The sequence below is a fragment of the Ranitomeya imitator genome, chromosome 2, assembly GCF_032444005.1.
Source record: "Ranitomeya imitator isolate aRanImi1 chromosome 2, aRanImi1.pri, whole genome shotgun sequence".
In the NCBI taxonomy this organism is placed as follows: Eukaryota; Metazoa; Chordata; class Amphibia; order Anura; family Dendrobatidae; genus Ranitomeya; species Ranitomeya imitator.
Genome location: NC_091283.1, coordinates 334725355 through 334745774, shown reverse-complemented (window position 1 = coordinate 334745774; position 20420 = coordinate 334725355). Strand labels below are relative to the sequence as shown.

Genomic DNA, 20420 nt, shown 5'->3' with positions numbered 1-20420 from the left:
ATAATTAACTGTCCTGCGGTATTTGAAGTAAGGCATAGAGTCAGTTACTTCCTCGGTGTTCCGGTCACCGGCTACGCGCCTCAGTAGGATGTTGTCGTTCTCCAGGCACGACTCCTACTGGCTCTCCTTTGTGCTTGATCTCGTTTCTCACTGTCCACAATATCCTTCGCTTCGTGTCCTTTCTTTAGATGCCGCCGCAAGGTAGTGCAGGCGCGGCTCCGTAACGTTCTGCCTTGTCGCTAGGTACCTGCCAGGTTCCCACGCATGACAGGGACCCCCCTGAATCTCCCCCTGAACTCCTTTAGTGCCATCAGACGTACCATCACTCCCCTTAGTGGCAGAGCGACATTACTGCAACGACCAGGTCTCTGGGGCGCTGCAATATTACAGATGGGAGATTCCAAGAGCGCTAGATTCAGGGGTAATCCTAGTGCTGACTGAGCCCTGCAACTCCATCTAAGAGAGTGGCCACAACCCCAGACGATGCAGCGGCCGGAGCAATGTTATTGATTGAGGGAATTTCTGAGAGCAGCAAATTAATAAGAATGTTTTACCGGAACCTCCTGGGGCATCAAGGAAAACAGTCTCCTATTCCCACCTAGAATCTGAGCCATAATTGCCAAATACCCCGATCTGTGGTCATCAACCAGAAGAGGCTTATTTACTGGGACAAATCCTCTCATCTTTCCCAAATCCTGGCTTTTCTCCCAGAATATCTCTGCCCATAACACAAAGGCTGGTGGAGCTGGTGCCGGTAACCTAATGCCATTAGAGGGTCACTACTGATACATTGGCTCCGTTCTTCTAGAGTCAGGAGGACTTTGGTGAATCTGTCGGCAGTGACATTTATGTTTAAGTCCGGATTACCTCTTCTGTGCTCTCTATGAAGATCTTCTCTAGGATATTCTGTGTATTTGTCCCACAGAGCCCGGGGATTGGAAGGTGCACAGGTTGTAGTTATTATAGGGAGCAGGTTAGAAGATGATGTGGAAAGCGAGTGAGGGACGCCTCCTGCAATGTCAGGTCCCAGTGTGGACCATCCTCCATCAGACCACGCTTTTGGCATGGCCTCCCTGTAAGTGTTTGTTGGTTCAGTTGTATGTACAGAAGACGCTCGCTTTCCACCTTGGCATACAGATCTACGATACATTGATGAGAAAGTTGCCTCCATTGTCTGATCATTATTTGGTAGGTGTAGACGTCCATAGCTGATATTTTATTGCTTGGTTTATTGGTCGGCCTCGTAGTGTTGGGATCAGTCTGCGTTAGATTATAGTGATCGCCATCTTGGCCATTCCACAATATTATAGGATATTGCAGAGCATCATATGATCTATGTGTTTCTGTAATATGTTGAACATGTTCTCTCCGTCACTGAATAATAATATCTCGGCTTAGAAAGTCCCGTCCAACCATTACAATAGTTACTTCATTAACACTGGGGGAAGTAAATCTCCTTTTGTGCCACCAATCGGTGTCTTGTCGGCTCTTATTACAACCTGATATTCCGTATTTGGCATTCTTTATAAGGCTGTATTACAAAGGTTTAAAGATTGTGTTGATGGAAAAATCTGTGCAGATTCAGCAAAATTCAAAACAATGTCTTTTTGTCTCAGGTATAACTTCATAACACCGATCAGCTTGTATCTGTTCATCTCCCAAACAGTAAATTCTAAAAATGTTGGGTTTTGATTTGCTACAAGAAGCATCAGACCTATTTCGTGATGTGTTTGTCACAGTCAGACTGTTCTAGCTGTCCATAGCAACCAATCAGAGCTCAGCTTTCACTTTACGTCAGTAGCTTCAATGCTGAAAACTGCGCTCTGGTTGCTATAGGTAACCAGAATGATCTTACTGTGAGGTAATTCTCATAAATGAGGCCCCAGTTACTTCTGCAACAGCCGATGCTATAATTACAGATTTTAGAGCGACTTATCAGGTTGCCTTAGCGACAATATGGTTGCTGCCCCTTTAAGGCTACTTTCACACTTCCGTCGGTTGGGCTACGTCGCAATGCGTCGTTTTGGAGAAAAAACGCATCCTGCAAAGTTGCCCGCAGGATGTGTCTTTTTCTCCACAGACTTGCATTAGCGACGTATGGCCACACGTCGCATCCATCGTGCCACGGATGTGTCGTGTTTTGGCAGATTGTCGGCACAAAAAAGTTCAATGTAACTTTTTGGGGGGCGACGATTTTTCCCCAATTTTCGACCGCGCATGCGCTGCCAAAACTCCGCCCCCTCCTCCCCGCTCATCACAATGGGCAGCGGATGCGTTGTAAAACTGCATCTGCTGCCCACGTTGTGTTAAATTTAGCGACGGAAGTGTGAAAGTAGCCTAAGAGTGACTCTTTGGGCCCTCTCCCTCTAAATCTTTAGGACCTTTTGGGCAACAACTGTCAAAAATGTGGTTTTGTATTCCACGGGCTACTACACACAGATTTTCTGCTTTATAAATACAGATTTAAAGAAAACTAAATACTGTAAAATGATAAATCTCCTCATATGTTTCCCTTATTATCTCCAGTAATTGTATTATTACACAGGATTTTTATGATGTTACATCGGCTCATCTTCTTCTCATTCAGGTCTCTACAATATCGGGTCCTCTCAGTGAAGATCTTCTATAGAAGAGAATTTTTCTGATTTACCCATCAAGGATGGATATGGACAGAGACAAGATGGCGGAGAGGATATTACACCTCACCCTAGAGATCCTCTTCCGGCTTACTGGAGAGGTGAGAGATTCTGATAACGTCACATTACATCATTTTTATCTATGGGAATAACAGATGGACAGAACTGGAGAGGTGAGGACTCTGGAAATGTCTGTAGTGAGAATTATTAATGTGTCTCTCCATAACCAGGATTACACAGTAGTGAAGAAGACCTCTAGTGAGCGCTGTCAGGACCCTGTGTCTGAGGGATGGGGAAGACCCCTGAGCCCAATGACGTGGCCTCCACCTCACCCCCTGATACATGAGGATATCAATGACCAGAAGATCCTAGAACTCGCCTACAAGATGATTGAGCTGCTGACTGGAGAGGTAACACTGCTGGGAATTCTGGGACAATATACAATAACGCTATGAAGGGATCAGGGGGATGACGGTATCATTGTATGTGAAAAAGATCCAAAAAGGAAAAGCAGTCATATAGTCAAAGTAAATAAATGGGCAAAAAACTTTTAATTAATAACAGATAAAAGAGCACAGCAGGTAAGGGAATTCTTTGTGCCAAAAATCAACATACACAACGGGACAGGTGGAAACATATGTGGGCCATGTAGTTCATACTACCACTACCAGTACAGATTGTAAATGGTCAATAGTTATATGAAAGTATGGGTGCAGTGAACTAGCCACATAAACACTCCTGGTATGATATTCAAAGGCAAATGCAACAAGTGTACATACCAAAAATAAGATGTTAGACCACACGTGCAGCCCCTGTCCACCCCAACGTGCGTTTCGGATAGTTCCATCCTCAGGGGGCGTGTCCACAAATGGTGGACAATTATATAATACTAAGGCCGGAAATGGCAGCGCATCACTCACGACAGAACACCTGCTCACCCGGCAGACAGCGTGGAAACACATGGGGCACCATGTCATCCAACGCCGTCCACGCGGCGATAACAGGAACCGGAAGTGACGCGACTGAGCATACGCAGAATGTCCATAGCGGCCATTTTTGTAAAAGGCACATGGCGTTGGATGACATGGTGCCCCATGTGTTTCCACGCTGTCTGCCGGGTGAGCAGGTGTCCTGTCGTGAGTGATGTGCTTCCATTTCCGGCCTTAATATTATATAATTGTCGTCCACCATTTGTGGACACGCCCCCTGAGGATGGAACTATCCGAAATGCTCGGTGAGGTGGACAGGGTTGAGGTTGATTTCCTTATAGACTGGCTATGTGTTCCATCTATTGTTTGTGGTATGATTGTATGTGTCAGGTTCCTATAAGGTGTCAAGATGTCGCCGTCTATTTCTCCATGGAGGAGTGGGAGTATTTAGAAGGACACAGAGATCTGTACAAGGATGTCATGATGGAGGTTCCCCAGCCCCTCACATCACCAGGTAATAGACAGGACTAAATACACACGGCCTATAATTATCTGTATCTAAAGAATGAATTCAGTCCCTGTATGTGTTTCCTCCAGATCTATCCAGTAAGATGACAACACCAGAGAGATGTCCCCGTCCTCTTCTTCCACAGGACTGTAAACAGGAAGATCCCAATGTTCCTCAGGATCATCAGGTAGATGGAGAGACGGTGTCATGAGATCTCTTCTATGATGTGTAGATGGCTGTGAAGGTCTTGTGCTTCAGTCTTGTTTTATCTCCCAGTATTATATGTTTTATACTTGTGTAATGAGAACGGTGGAGATGGCAGGATTAGAGCTGATCATAGATGTGATTTTTCCATCTGTCTGTGACTTTTACAATATTTGTTTCAGGGTGAAGATCTGACCCATATTAGTACTACAGAGACATATGTGAGGGGCGATGAGCGGTGTAAAGAGGAGATTCCTACATATGACTACCCAGGTGAGTAGTGACCACTAAATGCAGAGAAGTCACAGATTCTTCTCAGTCATCGGCTGTGGCTGCTTTATCGGTGGTGTAGTCTGTCTGTATCACAGACCCCCGGTAGCCGAGACCCCAGAGAATTTTCGATGCTGGGGGCACTATACACTTGTTTCTCAGCACCTTTAAAAAGAGGCGCTGAGGAATAAGTATCCTTAACTGCCACTGTTAAAAGGCATATTGACGGTCGTTAATGGGCTAAAACTGACTAACTTCAAACAGGATTGTGATGAACAATGCAAAAAACATTACCCCTGTGCCATGATATATCTCTAAGCTGTGCTGTGCTGTAATATACATTTATTCACACCTACAGAAGATATTGGTATGGCTCGAGTCCTGGTTTCATGGATTCACTCCACATCATAAATTACATTATGTTTTCAATCCTAAAGAATTCAGATTACTGCACAATCTCTCCTGAAGTGGGGGCGCTAATACTTTACTAATAGCCTATTGCTTTGGAGATAAATGGATCTACTTATAAAAACAGATAATATATTTCCGATCCATTAGAACATGTGTTGGCTGTCCATTAGACCTTCTCTGAAGCGTTTCTGATTCTCACTTTGCAGGTTACCATTGTGCATTTCTATGTAGTGTTTGCGACCCCTGAATACGTGTTATTCTTTTTATTGGTGTTTTATACAGTGAGTACAGAAAGCATTCAGACCCCTTTAAATTTTTAACTCTTTGTTTCATTGCAGCCATTTGGTAAATTCATTTTTTTTTCTCATTAATGTACACACTTCACTCCATCTTGACTGAAAAAACAAACAAACAGAAATTTAGACATTTTTGCAAATGTATTAAAAAAGAAAAACTGAAATATCACATGGTCAAAAGTATTCAAACCCTTTGCTCAGTATTGAGTAGAAGAACCCTTTTGAGCTTGTACAGCCATTAGATTTCTTGAGAATGATGCAACAAGTTTTTCACACCTGGATTTGGGGATCCCCGGCCATTCTTCCTTGCAGATCCTCTCCAGTTCCATCAGGTTGGAAGGTGAACGTTGGTGGACAGCCATTTTCATGTTTCTCCAGAGATGCTCAATTGGGTTTAGGTCAGGGCTCTGGCTGGGCCAGTCAAGAATGGTCACAGAGTTGTTCTGAAGCCACTCCTTTGTTATTTTAGCTGTGTGTTTAGGGTTATTGTCTTGTTGGAAGGTGAACCTTTGGCCAAGTCTGAGGTCCAGAACAATCTGGAAGAGGTTTTCATCCAGGATAACTCTGTACTTGGCCACATTCATGTTTCCTTCAATGACAACCAGTCGTCCTGTCCCTGCAGCTGAAAAACACCTCCATAGCATGATGCTGCCACCACCATGCTTCACTGTTGGGATTGTATTGGGCAGTGATGAGCAGTGCCTGGTTTTCTCCACACATACCACTTAGAATTATTTGCAAAAAGGTCTATCTTCGTCTCATCAGATCAGAGAATCTTATTTCTCATAGTCTGGGAGTCCTTCATGTGTTTTTTTTTTTTAGCAAACTCTAATCTAGCCTGACTGGTGGAGGGCTGCAGTGATAGTTGACTTTGTGGAACTTTTTCCCATCTCCCTACTGCATCTCTGGTGCTCGGCCACAGTGATCTTGGGGTTTTTCTTTACGTCGCTCACCAAAGCTCTTCTCCCATGTTTGCTCAGTTTGGCTGGACGGCCAGGTCTAGGAAGACTTCTGGTGGTCCCAAACTTCTTACATTTAATTATGGAGGCCACTGTGCTCTTACGAACCTTGAGTACTGCAGAAATTCTGTTGTAACCTTGGCCAGATCTGTACCTTGCCGCAATTCTGTCTCTGAGCTCGTTGGCCAGTTCCTCTGACCTCATTATTCTCATTTGGTCTGACATGCACTTTGAGCTGTGAGGTCTTATATAGATAACTTTGTGCCTTTCCAAATCAAGGCCTATCAGATTAATTACACACAGCTGCACTCCAATGAAGGAGTAGAACCATCTCAATGAGGTTTTCAAGGAAATGGACAGCATGTGACTTAATATGAGAGTCTGAGCAAAGGATCTGAATACGTATGACCATGTGATATTTCAGTTTTTCTTTTTTATTAAATTTTCAAAAATTTCTTCATTGGTTTTTTTTCAGTCAAGATGGGGTGCAGAGTGTACATTAATGTGAAAAAAATGAACTTTTTTGAATTTACCAAATGGCTGCAATGAAACAAAGAGTGAAAAATTTAAAGGGGTCTGGATACTTTCCGCACCCACTGTACATGTTCCGATATAGTTTTTTGGGTTTTTTTTCATCTTCCTTGTGGTACAACCAATATATCATATGATGCAAGTTGAAGTTTATAAAGGTTTTTATACAATATCCTTTCCGTTTGTCATATCAATTCCTTTCCTTTTTTACCGTATATTCATAAATTACAATTATTTCCACTTTTAAAAAACCTTTTTCAGATAAACCCTTTTTTTGTTTATTTTTCTTACACATTCGAGGAGTTGGTAGATTACTTAACGCGTTACCTCTTTTTAACTACAATTCTATATCTATTCCTATCCAATAGGGATATTGACATTCAAAAGAGATTAAATCTATTTATCAAATCCCATTCTTAAAATGTTGCTTAAACAGGAATAAAGACGAGACCAAGAAACACAGGGATCGGGAGGAAAGGAGCAGATGGTGAACCACGGTTATCCCAGATATCTGGCCAATATCGCCACCTGCTACCATAGACTTTAAGAGTCTCTCTGGACACAATATATACCGCTCAAAAAAAATAAAGGGGACACTTAAACAACGCAATGTAACTCAGTCAATCACACTTTTGTGAATCTATTTTGCCTGCTGTTGTTCAAATAGAACCGACAACAGGTAGAAATGATAGTCAAAGAAACCCCCTATAAAAGATTGGTTCTGCAGGGGGTGGCCACAGGCAATTTCTCTGTTCTCATCTTTTTTGCCAGTTGTTTTGGTCACTTTTGCATTTTGCCATTGCTCTCAGCCCTAGAAGTACAGTCGCATGAGAAGGTGTCTAGAGTGAAACCCACAGTAGTTGCTCAGGTGTTGCAACTCATCCAGGATGTCACATCAATGCAAGCTGTGGCAAGAAAGGTATGCTGTGTCTGTCATCACAGTGTCCAGAGCATGGAGCAGATACCAGGAGACAGGCCAGTACATCAGGCCATAGGAGGGCAACAACTCAGCAGCAGGACCACTACCTCCTCCTTTGCGCAAGGAGGAGCAGTGCCTGAGCCCTGCAAGATGACCTCCAGTAGGCCAAAAACATTCATGTGTCTGCACAAACTGACAGAAACAGACCCCATGTGGGTGGCATGAGGGCCCAATGCCCACAAGTGCGTGTCGTACTTACAGCCCAACACCGTGCAGGGTGATTGGCATTTGCCAGAGAACGCAGAGATTGACAGATTTGACATTGGTGCCCTGTGCTCTTCATGGCTGAGCACATGTGACAGAGTCTGGAGACAACATGCAGAGCGTTTTGCTGCCGCTACATCCTCCAACATGACCGGTTTGCCAGTGGGTCAGTAATGGTGTGGAGAAGTATTTACTTGGAGGGCCGCACAGCCCTCCATGTGGTCGCCAGAGGTACCTTGGCTGCCATTAGGTACCAGGATGAGATCCTTAGACCCATTTTGAGACCATATGCAGGTGCACTTGCCACTGGGTTCCATCCAATGCATGTGTATTGCCCAGAGCGGGGTACTCAGGTCGCCGGGCAGCGTTGGATTGTGGGGGTCATGGGGATGGCGGCCATGCCCCACTATGCTCCAGGGACTTTGAAATAGGGATCAAAAATAAAAAGGAAAGCATAAATTAGAAAGAAGAGTTCATGATGCCAGTTGGAGTGTTCGGCTCTAAGATGGCCGGCACTGCAGATCATCACTGAGGGTAGGTGATCATGGCAGTGCAGGTGTTTAACCTCCTTCAACTAGGGCTGGCCACCAGGGATACTCATGGAAGTAGATGGTGCAGAGTAATAAGGCAGGGGACATGGAAAGTCATTTTACCATTTACTGAGGTCCAGATGCAGTTTGAGGATGGAATACAACTCTCACCAGGTATATAGTCTGCTCTGCTCTGGATGGTGTTAGGTTGTTCTCAAGTAGACCATAAAGTATATTGGATGGATGTCAAATTATCAGGATGCTCGAGCAGATGGATTCACACAGAGCCAGGTTGTGTCTGTACAAGAAGCCATAACATTTATTGAACAGATGCTCCTGTTACATACCCTTTAGAATGGGCGAACACATTCTTACTGCGTGCATGCCATCTGTCATCGAAACTCTTTATTACAAGTGAAAACATCATTATCCATCATGTGGCATTCCATTCTAGGTAAAAGCAAACAGGCGTTGATCATGTGAACTTCAAATGTCCATGCAATTAATCTTGTCTTAATGAGGCTTTATTAGTATTATCTGATTATTTCCAGCACCACCCATGTTATTTACTCTTGGTGAAACTCTGAAACATTCTCTTGCGTTCTGCCACTTTCATTGCCATCTGACACACTCTAGTCTGCCCTTCTTTCAACCTTCCCTGTGCCTCCGGGGACTGATCATTGATTATTGCTTCCTCTGCTTCCTCCAATTCTCTAATCAACATCTGATCCTTTCTGCCAGTTTCTGCTTTTACCCGGGATATCTCCTTAATGCAGAGCCCTCAAAAATAAGCCTTCATAGCTTCCCAAACCATCAAAACCGATGCTGTCCCAGCATTAATTCTAAAGTACTTTCTAATATCACCCCCTATATGTCCGTCCAGGTCAATAAGTTGTAACCAGAATGGGTTCAGCCTCCATATGCACCCTCTAACAGGTACAGATCCCACTCCCTCAAGTGTCACACTAGGGGGAATGATCCGATATCGTTCTAGCCATGTATGTTACTTCCCCAATGAGGCCCAACATCTGAGTATTGCCTAATGCCAGGTCAATCCTCGACAAAGATGCAAAGGAGGACGAGAAACAGAAATACTTATACACACCAGGATGCGAAATCCTCCATAAATCATGCAGAGCAGTTTCCTTCAGGACTGCTCGAAATGGTATGCCCTGCATTCTTTCATCCAAGTACAGCTGAAAACATAACAACAGTGATCAGAGTGACGTGCATTATATAAATGTCTTCCACATGACTTGAAGATTGCAGCCAAGTAAGTCACCAGAGTTTCCAATTCTTCCAAAAAAGACTCAACCAACAGAGATCCATAAACACGATCCCAAAAACCGGAAAATAAAAGTATCAATACCAAGGAGGAAAAAAGCCATCGGAACACTCCGAAAAATACAGCAGTAGGAAAGGTGAGCGACCCAGTCAACCTGCTGAGTCTGTTGATTTTGCCTGGCGCAGGTGTTGCCCGTTGCTGTCCAGCCATCTGTGTGCCTCCTTATCCTCCATAAAAACTGTACTGCCCCCTCGGCGACCACTCTCAATTTGGCCGGGTACAACATCGAGTAGGTAGCACCCAGCTCCCTCAGCCTCCTCTTAATATTCACAAATTTGGCCCTTTGTTTCTGCACTTCTATGGAAAAGTCAGGAAATATAGAGATCCTGGAGCCATGTATCTTGAGATCCGGATGCTCTCTGGCATGTCTAAGAATTGAGTCTCTGTTACGGTAGTGCAGGACCTTAACCAGCACTTGTCTGGGTGTCCAGGGGGGAGGTGATGTGTAGGAACACGATGGGCCCTTTCATTTGCATACATGCGGGACAACTTGTCAGAGCCAATAATGTTTATTAGCCATATTTCAAAAAACTCTGTCAGCGCCACTCCTTCCATCTTTTCTGGCACTCCAATCAGCCGCACGTTATTGCGCCTAGACCTGTTCTCAAGGTCGTACATTTTCGCTTGTATGGCAGAAATCGCAGCACTCATGCATTTATCGGCTTTTGCTATATAGTGCTCAGCATTGCTGATGCGCTTTTCAGCCTCTCCCATTCTTTCTTTAGTTACATGCATTGAATGCTGCAGTTTAGACATGTCCGCCTGCAGGACCCCTAGTTGTGCAGCCACATTGGTAATAGTAGTGTTACTGTGAAGGACCACCTTAAACTCATCTTTCAAAGTGGGCTCCTCAGGAATCTGAAGCCCACCTATGCCCAGAAGCGAGGGGAAAATTTGACTTTGGGAGAGCAGATATTACTGAATTGGTTTATTGAAGCCATGTGGCTTTTCAAGAGCTTTTGAGGCACAAATGATGTGGAAACCTCTGTTTTCCATTGACAGGTGATGGGCCAGAGTGGGGACTTGTTTTTTTGTGAGATGAGTCAAACTTTTTATTAGTATTATTTTCACCTACGTATATTCTTTGGTTGCTTTTTATTCCATAGTTTTTGGTATTATTTTCACCTGACATTGGTGGCTTTTCATTCAATATTTGGGAGGCAGAATGAACAAACAGTTGAAAACCATGATCCACTGATTCAGCCTATGAGGTTTTCTCTACTCTCTACTGTCATCTTGGTGAATAATTCAAATTTTTAACATAACTTGCCATTTTTACTGACAGTTTAAAATGAACTTGTTTGCAAGATTTTGCTAAGTAAACTACAGACATTGTCATGTTGCCGCTGTTATGCTGGTTAAAATGATACCTGGGGGTGTGGAAATCCATCTTGCGGTAGAGTTTTGTCTTCCTGCTCTAAGCCAGTTAAACCAAAGAAAGACCTGCCCATAGGCCGCCCCGAAGCACAAAAATGTTCCTCGTGATAAAGACAGAAACACACAGACTTGTTTGTGCTTTGGAGAAGCCTGTGGGCAGGTCTTCCTTGGTTTCTGTAGCTTAGGGCAGGAAAATAAGACTCTGCCTACAGTCCCGCCATGGAGCACGAGCATCTCATTAACTGAATATTTCTTACACTGATTACACAAGAACCACAAGATGTATTTCTTCATCCCAGGTATCATTTAAATCAGTATAACGGGGGAACATAACAATGCCTGTAATTTACTTAGCAAAACCTGCTGACAGTAGAAATTTTGAACTATTCATTTTTTATAATATATTCTTAAAATTTATATAATTGTTTTATTCTTAGCAGATGACTGTACCAAGAGATCAGGGGGACAGCTGACATCTTCAATTTTTAAATCAGATGATCTTGAGATCCCACGGGATACAACTGAAGTGAATGCCATTACTCCAGATATACCATCATCCCTTCAGAGCAAAGATCTGTCATCCGATCCGTTGAAACCGTTCCTGTCTTCAGATTCATTGCCAAATAATAAGGAAAATCAAAGTCACAAAATAAGTATTAAACAACAAACTGCTTCTAAAGCAAAGAAGTCATTTTCCTGTTCAGAATGTGGGAAATATTTTACACTGAAATCAAATTTTGTTGTACATTGGAGAATTCACACAGGGGAGAAGCCTTTTACCTGTTCAGAATGTGGGAAACATTTTACACAGAAATCAAATTTTATTAAGCACCAGATAACTCACACAGGGAAGAAGCCTTTTTCATGTTCAGAATGTGGGAAATATTTTAACCAGAAATGGAATCTTGTTATACACCAACGAACTCACACAGGGGAGAAGCCTTTTTCATGTTCAGAATGTGGGAAACAGTTTAACCAGAAATCAGATTTGGTTAACCACCAGAGAACTCACACAGGGGAGAAGCCCTTTTCATGTTCAGAATGTGGGAAATGTTTTAATCTGAAAGCGCATCTTGATAGACATCAGAGAACCCACACTGGGGAGAAGCCTTTTTCATGTTCAGAATGTGGGAAACGTTTTAACCAGAAATCAGATTTGGTTAGGCACCAGAGAATTCACACAGGGAAGAAGCCATTTTCATATACATAATGTGGGAAATATTTTAATTGTAAAGCGCAACTTAAAAGCCAACAGGGATCCCACACAGGAGATGAGCCTTTTTCCTGCTGAGAATGTGGAAAATCTTTTGTGAAGAAATCATCTCTTAGTCATCAAAGACTCCACACAGGAGAGAAACCTTTTTCATATTCTTAATGTGGGAAATGTTTTACACGGAAATCAACACTTAATAAACATCAGAGAAGTCACATATGGGAGAAACCTTTTTCTTGTTTGGAATATTAAATACTGTTACAGCGGTGTAGGGACCCAGGGCTCACGTGAGAATTTTACATCACACTAGCCCTGGGCCCAATGTGCAAAGCATGTTCTTGTTGTTATTGACAAATTGTACAAAACCTTATAAAAAGTCATATAATTAAATTGAAATGGGAAATTACTGTAGAGCTACCCGTATTTTGGACTATAAGACACACTTTCAGCAAGAAAAACTCTTGCTAATAATTAAGTACATCTTATAGATTGAAGGCAGCTTCCTATGGCAGAGGAGAACGCTGAGACAGTGTCCTTCCTAATCACTGAGAAAACTGCTCTCTCTTCCAGCCCCAGATTTATTTAACTGATTGGTGGAGAGGAAGGTACCAGGCCCTGCACAGCGGCTGCATGTCCTGAGTGATCAGTAAAAGAACCTTACAGTCAACTAGTTCAAGAACCTTTCCAATCATGTAATCAATTGCATGACCTGGAAGGAACTGCAAAATGGGGTAATTGATATACAGTGTACATGTATGCAAATGTGCATATGTAACAGAGCTGCGTGTGTATGTAAATATGCATATATATCAGAGCTGTGTGTAATATGATGTCACGGGAAAACCACAACAGAGAAGGGCCAGAAGATCGCAGTGTTTGGTCACACTGATTAGAACTGCTTCACCATCCTAGCACGTTTGCCTTGCTCTGTCAGCTCTCATCTTGAATTGCCTCGGCTGTTCTGGGTTAGCCACTCTCCTCTGGTATATATTCTCGCCACTGGCACTTGAGAATTGCCAGTGAAAGTTCTTTCTTCATGGTTAGGTGTTGGAGGAGAAATTCAATGATTGGAGTAGGCAGTTGGAGAGTTGTTCAGTAGAGATGAGCGAGCGCTTAAATGCTCGGGTGCTCGTCTGTCGAACCGAACAATTACTAATACTCGATTGCTTGTTTCGAGTAACGAGTATAATGGGAGTCAAAGGGAAATCTGAGTTTTTTTCTGGCAAGCCCCACAAAGACATCTGGGGGCAGTGAAAATGTTGAAATAAATGAAACAAATGGTGAATGGAATGAAAAAAACATGTGGAAGACCTCTGGAAGCATTTATGACTCCCAGATCACTGCTGAGAACAGTAGTTTCACACTTTTACTCCACTTTTTTGACTGACAATAAAACACTCCAAACCCACCAGAAATTGCATGTTACAGGAAAAAAATGTTAGGAAACATTTTGTCCTGTATAATGACTTGTATATATGGCAACATTTTAAAAATATTTTATAAAATTATAATTTAAATAATCAAAATTTATTTTTTAATAAAAAAAATTTAAAATTTCAGTTTAACACCTTAATGACTGACGAAATGCATTAAAACAGTAGTCGATAAGGTATTTATTCCCTCATTGCCGGTTTTAAAAAAAAGGAACCCTAATATGACTCATTTGGCAAATCAATTAAAAAGTTACAGCTTTCAGAATATGATGTTGCAAAAACAAATTCATTTTTGTAAGCTATTGTTTTTAGTCTGTAAAAACAGCAAAATGTAAAAAAAAATGTTTAAATCTGGTATTGCTGTAATCATACCGACCTGATGAACAAATTAGGCTTATCAGTCTTACTGCAAGGCGAAAACACAAAAAAGCACAGTAAAACCAAAAAATACTCTGTTGCAAAAAAAAATCACAGTAAACAGCACGTGCTATTAAAAAGATGGAAAAACACAGGGTATTTGGTTGATACGTTTTTTGCAAAAAATGTATATTAAGCCGCTCTACAAAACATCAAGGTATATCCGTATTAGAGCAGTCCTATCTAATGTATGTAATCCCTATCTGATGTATTTAAAAACCTGGTCATATGTATAATACCTGTATGAGCAGGATTCAAAAAGGAAATGTCCAATTTTTTAATAGCACTTGCTATTTACTGTGATTTTTTTGCAACAGAGTATTTTTTAGTTTTACTGTGCTTTTTTTGTGTTTTCAGTCTCTGGGTGGTGTGGCTTGTTCACTGTGTGCATATCTCATGTGTTCTTGCTTTAAATTACTGCAAAGTGAACAGCACAATACAACCCAATAACTTAATTACTGGTTTATGTTAATTTTATGTCTGAAAAATCTGAATAAAAAGCGATAAAAAAATATTATGTACCTCAAATTGGTACCAAAATAATCTGCAACTCATCCCGCTAAAAATAAGCCCTCATACAGCTCTGCTCATCCAAAAATAAAAAAGTTATAGCTCTCAGAATATGGCGACAAAAAACTTTTGATAGAAAGGCATTTTTACTGTGTGACAGCAGCAAAACCTAAAAAAAAACCTATATAAATCTGGTATTGCTGTAATCGCACCAACCCGAAGAATAAATCTGCCTTTGTCACTTATACTGCACTTATAGCTCTCAGAATATGGCGACAAAAATACTTTTTACTAAAAAGCATTTTTACTGTGTGATAGTATAGGAAGGTCGACCAAACCACGGGTACCTGCAGGCCGGGTCCGGAACTAAAAAGGCTACTTCCCCTGTTCCCGGGGGAGAAGGGGGGGGGGGTGGGAAGCTTTAAGGGGGCGGACCTTCCCCTGCTGCCTAAGGGAAACCTGAGTTAGCCTGACCTTCCTCCTGGTGAAGGGGTTGGCGAGAGCCTGAATAGGGAGCACAGCATCAGAGGCATAAGAGGAGAAATCGCTCAAAGCAAGGGAGTCTGGTGCCGCCGGAGAGCAGTTTGGAGGGCAGCACAGAGAGCAGCAGCACGCAGAGCAGTGAGCAGCGCGCTCTGCTTCCCCCACCAGAGTACCGGTGCGGTGATGGGCCGTATAGAAGGAGCCCCCGTCGCCTGCAGAGCAGAGCCGGGCACACAGAGCAGAGCCATGCAGAGCCAGATAGTGCACAGCAGGGACCAGTGAATGCTGCGGCCCTGGATCATCCATACAGAGCAAGCCCGTGCTCAAGCACCAACACCACCGCCGCTTACAGAGACTGTGAGGAGAAACGTGCAGGCTGCCCGTTGGTTACCCGGGCGAGTGAGTACCACACTGCTCACTGATAGATTCCATGTATAGATCATTATAACCCGCCGATTCCTTCTCTCTTTCCTCGTGGAAAGAACCTCCCTCCTTTTTTCCTCCCCCTCTCTCATTTTTATGACTATATTTCATACTGTTAAAGGTGGTCAGTTGACCTATTACTGTTACAGCATTCTATCAACAATAGCTATACAATGACTTGTGGTTATTGGTAGAATACCATATCTTTGTTAGATAATTATGATTGACTATTGGTTTTGATATTTGATGTACCTCTATAACAATGTTATTAAATTTCTAAAGAATGCCTGCTCAGCACTCTTTAACTTCTTCTACACCACCATCTGTTATTTCTTTGTTCTCAGTATGTGTAAAATCAATAAAAAGATGTTTAAAACAAATAAATAGGATTGCACTGGCCGTAACTATCAAGACATCCGTGGCACAAGGTTCTTCATCTTCTTCACCCATCCTTATTACCAAGAATATCCAAACGTCACAGCCAAAAACTATGGGTTCCGGTGTAACGAACACTGTTAAAGGAATGCCAATAAAGTTAGTTAACCATGAACCTGGGAAACAACATATTTCTTTTTTACAAGATATGGACGATGTTGGCATTGATGTCGACTTGGAACTTTATTACATCCCCACCAAGAAGATGAAGATCACAGCTACCAGCAATGTGCCAAAAAGGCCGTGAATGTCTGTAAATTCATTTTCTCTTGGGCAAACTTTTCCTCTTACTAATGTGGTACCGAATGATGCATACACAGCTCTCATGTCTACTCAGCGTGAGATGGTTAAAAGATGATGTATTCCGCTTTGTCCATGTTCACTTTTTGAAAGCGAGCATAAAAGAAGTATGAAATAGCAGGCAGACGTGTGATTTTGATCAGTAAGGAGGTAATGTGAGGTACAGATAGGTAGCTCTGCGTGTCATTGGCGTACTGATGATATTGCAAACCGTACCATTACATGAGCTGTCCCAGGCCGTAGGTGTAGATGGAGAAGAGTAGGGGTCCTAGAACTGAGCCTTGGGGAACACCGAAAGACAGGGGTCGAGGTGAGGAGGTGGTGAGGGAGAGGGAGACACTGAATGTCGGCATAACAGTCTTGTTATTTTTAAAAAACTGCGGATAACCCCAAAAAGGCCATATGCACTACCGGCCATGCCCGCATCAGCAGGGGTAGCAAAACTACCATCCTTACCACCACCAGCATGATCAGGCACATGGCAGCAAAGCACAATACTTTGTGGGCCGAACAACAGGTTCCAGGAACAGTGTCTGCTGGTGATACCACTGCTTCTTCCGCTGTTGTGCATGCAAGCCATTCCCCTGTCCATGGTGCATGTTAAGATGCCTCCTGCCCTGCATCTGTAGTTGCACACAAACTCAACTAACGTCATCAAGAAGCACTTCCATGTTCTTGTCCTAGTGTAGCGTTCAGTTGTCCATACCACAATCCTTTGAACACAAGTGGAAATATGCAGCCAATGCACCACAGGACACACTACAAAATTCACACATTTCTTGTCTGCTGGCACTCCAAATGTTGCCTTTTAGGCTCGGGGAGGCATAAGCTTTCTGCAACATGATTTCGGCGGCTATCACAAGGTACTCTGTCCCCGGCCACCACTATTTCTCCAGGTGTGCTTTCCCGGCATTACACAAGCACATGTTCCAATACATTATCCAGGCCCCCAACCATGATGTTTTTGGGAAAGTCCGCCTAACCACAAACACGTGGACAAGTGATTGTGGGCATGAACGGTACATCTCGCTGACGGCACACTGGGTTAACATAATGGAAGCCGGGACCCAGTGGACCTTGAGATGGAACACGTCCTCCCGACGACTAGGATTGCGGGCCCTACATCAATGAGGCTTGCCCACAGTCTACAGCTCCTGCATCTCCTCCTCTTCAGCCTCCATGTCCGAAAGGACGTATACAAGAAACACCGTTTGCACAGCTAAGGGGTGGTGCTAAGGTTAGGTTCCCAAACCGTCAATATAGTAGAAGTAAACCTAGCACTCAACTTAAATGCATGAGAATAAGTTTATTGTAGCACATGAGTTAAATATTTCGGTCCACGTGGACCTTCGTCATTAATGTAATGTGCTGGGCAAATATATAGTGTGATTCCCAGAGAAGAATCTAGTAGTATATGTAAACTGAGAGGGAGAAAGGACAGGTGCATCTACCGCAAGACACTTAATGATACATTAGAGCTGAGAGAGGGCGGATTGTTATGAACAGGTAATTCAGAACCACAATGGACCTTGACGTTCAGAGCACACAAAGTGACCTGACAATTACCAAAAACATAGGACGAGCTCTGAGACGTGGGAACTCTGCTGACCGCAATCCCTAATCCTATCCAACCACACTAAAGGTAGCCGTGGAGCGCTCCTGACCAGTCCTATGCACCTCGAGCACAGCCTGAGAAACTAGCTAGCCCTAAGAAAGAAAAATAAGCCTACCTTGCCTCAGAGAAATACCCCAAAGGAAAAGGAAGCCCCCCACATATAATGACTGTGAGTTGAGATGAAAATACAAACGCATAGATGAAATAGATTTAGCAAAGTGAGGCCCAACTTACTGAACAGACCGAAGATAGGAAAGATTGCTTTGCGGTCAACACAAAACCCTACAAACAACCACGCAGAGGGGGCAAAAAGACCCTCCGCACCGACTAACGGTACGGAGGTGCTCCCTCTGCGTCCCAGAGCTTCCAGCAAGCAAGAAAAACCAATATAGCAAGCTGGACAGAAAAAATAGCGAACAAAAATAACACAAGCAAAACTTAGCTTATGCAGGATAGACAGGCCACAGGAACGATCCAGGAGAAAGCAAGACCAATACTAGAACATTGACTGGAGGCCAGGATCAAAGCACTAGGTGGAGTTAAATAGAGCAGCACCTAACGACTTCACCACATACCTGAGGAAGGAAACTCAGAAGCCGCAGTACCACTCTCATCCACCAAAGGAAGCTCATAGACAGAACCAGCCGAAGTACCACTCACGACCACAGGAGGGAGCTTGGCCACAGAATTCACAACAGCGGATACATCTGCCGCCAGACACGGAGTCCACCGACATGCTGTGTCTAAGTCATGTGTCTGGTGGCAGATGCACCTGCCCTTTCTCCCTCTCTCAGTTTACATATACTACTAGGTGCAGTCTCCTTCTAAGGTACTTTGCACATATAGATTCCTCTCTGGGAACCACGCTATATATTTGCCCAGCACATTACGTTACTGACGAAGGTCCATGTGGACAGAAACGTTTATCTCATGTGCTACAATAAATTTATTCTCACATTTTTAAGTTGAGTACTAGGTTTACTTCCATGTCCGAAATGAACACAGCAGTCACAAGCTGGAAGCACTGCAGCACTGCCTCGGCCACGCGGCAACAGGCTATGCTGAAGGTAATAAGCTTAGGTGACAAACCGCACAATATTGGAGAGCTGAGTACAGCTCTGAAAGAGCAGGCAGATCTGTGGCCGACACCAGTGAACTAACAGCCAGGCATGGTTGTGTGTGACAATGGCAGGAACCTGGTGGCTGCTCTGAGGCGATGCAAACTCATAAACGTACCATGCGTGGCCCATGTGCTTAACCTCATTGTTCAACATTTTCTGAAAAGTGACCCGGAGCTGCTGGATCTGCTTCGGAAAGTATGATGCCCTGCGTGCCCATTTTAGAAAGTCAGCTAAAGCTTTATCCGCCCTTGCCGTGCTTTAGCAGTGTTTGCAGCTTCTGGCTCACTGACTGGTGTGTGATGTCCCCACACATTGGAACTCTACACTGCATATGTTGTAAAGTCTTTGTGAGCAGAAGAGGGCAGTTGGTGACTACCAGCATCAACAAGGCCATCGATAATAAGGTGGGGGAGATACAAACTACAGGGGTGTATTTACAATTATGTACACTGCTCAAAAAAAGGGAACACTTAAAAAAGAATATAACTCCAAGTAAATCAAACTTCTGTGAAATCAAACTGTCCACTTAGGAAACAACACTGTTTGACAATCAATTTCACATGCTGTTGTGCAAATGGAATAGACAACAGATGGAAATTATTGGCAATTATCAAGACACACTCAATAGGAGTGGTTCTGCAGGTGAGGACTACAGACAACATCTCAGTACCAATGCTTTCTGGCTGATGTTTTGGTCACTTTTGAATGTTGGTTGTGCTTTCACACTCGTGGAAGCATGAGATGGACTCTTCAACCCACTCAGGTAGTGCAGCTCATCCAGGATAGCACTTAAATACGAGCTGTGGCAAGAAGGTTTGCTGTGTCTGTCAGCGTAGTGTCCAGAGGCTGGAGGCACTACCAGGAGACAGGCCAGTACACCAGGAGACGTGGAGGGGGCCGTAGGAGGGCAGCAACCCAGCAGCAGAACCACTACCTCAGCCTTTGTGCAAGGTAGAACAGGAGGAGCACTGTCATAGCCCTGCAAAATGACCTCCAGAAGGCCACAAATGTGCTTATGTCTGCACAAATGGTTAGAAACCGACTCCATGAGGATGGTCTGGGTGCCCGACGTCCACAGATTGGGGTTGTGCTCACAGCCCAACACAGAACACCAGGATTGGCAAATTTGCCACTGGCACCCTGTGCTCTTCACAGATGAAAGCAGGTTCACACTGAGCACAAGTGACAGAGTCTGGAGATGCCAAGGAGAGCGATCTGCTGCCTGCAACATTCTTCAGCATGACCGGTTTGTCATTGGGTGGTGGTGTGTGGTGGCATTTCTTTGGAGGAT

At 43.5% G+C, this 20420-nt stretch overlaps 1 protein-coding gene across 2 annotated transcripts in view; it reads left to right on the top strand.

The window, feature by feature from the left end:
• Positions 1 to 16026, top strand: part of LOC138663629 (oocyte zinc finger protein XlCOF8.4-like) — a 35797-nt gene extending 19771 nt beyond the window's left edge. Inside the window, exons 2-7 of one of the 2 annotated variants that reach the window (XM_069749910.1) lie at positions 2588 to 2737; positions 2867 to 3046; positions 3956 to 4079; positions 4163 to 4260; positions 4460 to 4550; positions 11620 to 16026. In XM_069749910.1, the coding sequence (XP_069606011.1) occupies positions 2660 to 2737; positions 2867 to 3046; positions 3956 to 4079; positions 4163 to 4260; positions 4460 to 4550; positions 11620 to 12389 (1341 nt within the window). In that variant the 5' untranslated portion in view covers positions 2588 to 2659 and the 3' untranslated portion in view covers positions 12390 to 16026. Of the gene's footprint in view, positions 1 to 2587; positions 2738 to 2866; positions 3047 to 3955; positions 4080 to 4162; positions 4261 to 4459; positions 4551 to 11616 lie in introns of both variants that reach the window. The other variant, XM_069749908.1, reaches the window with a different exon arrangement.
• Positions 16027 to 20420: the final 4394 nt, after the last annotated feature.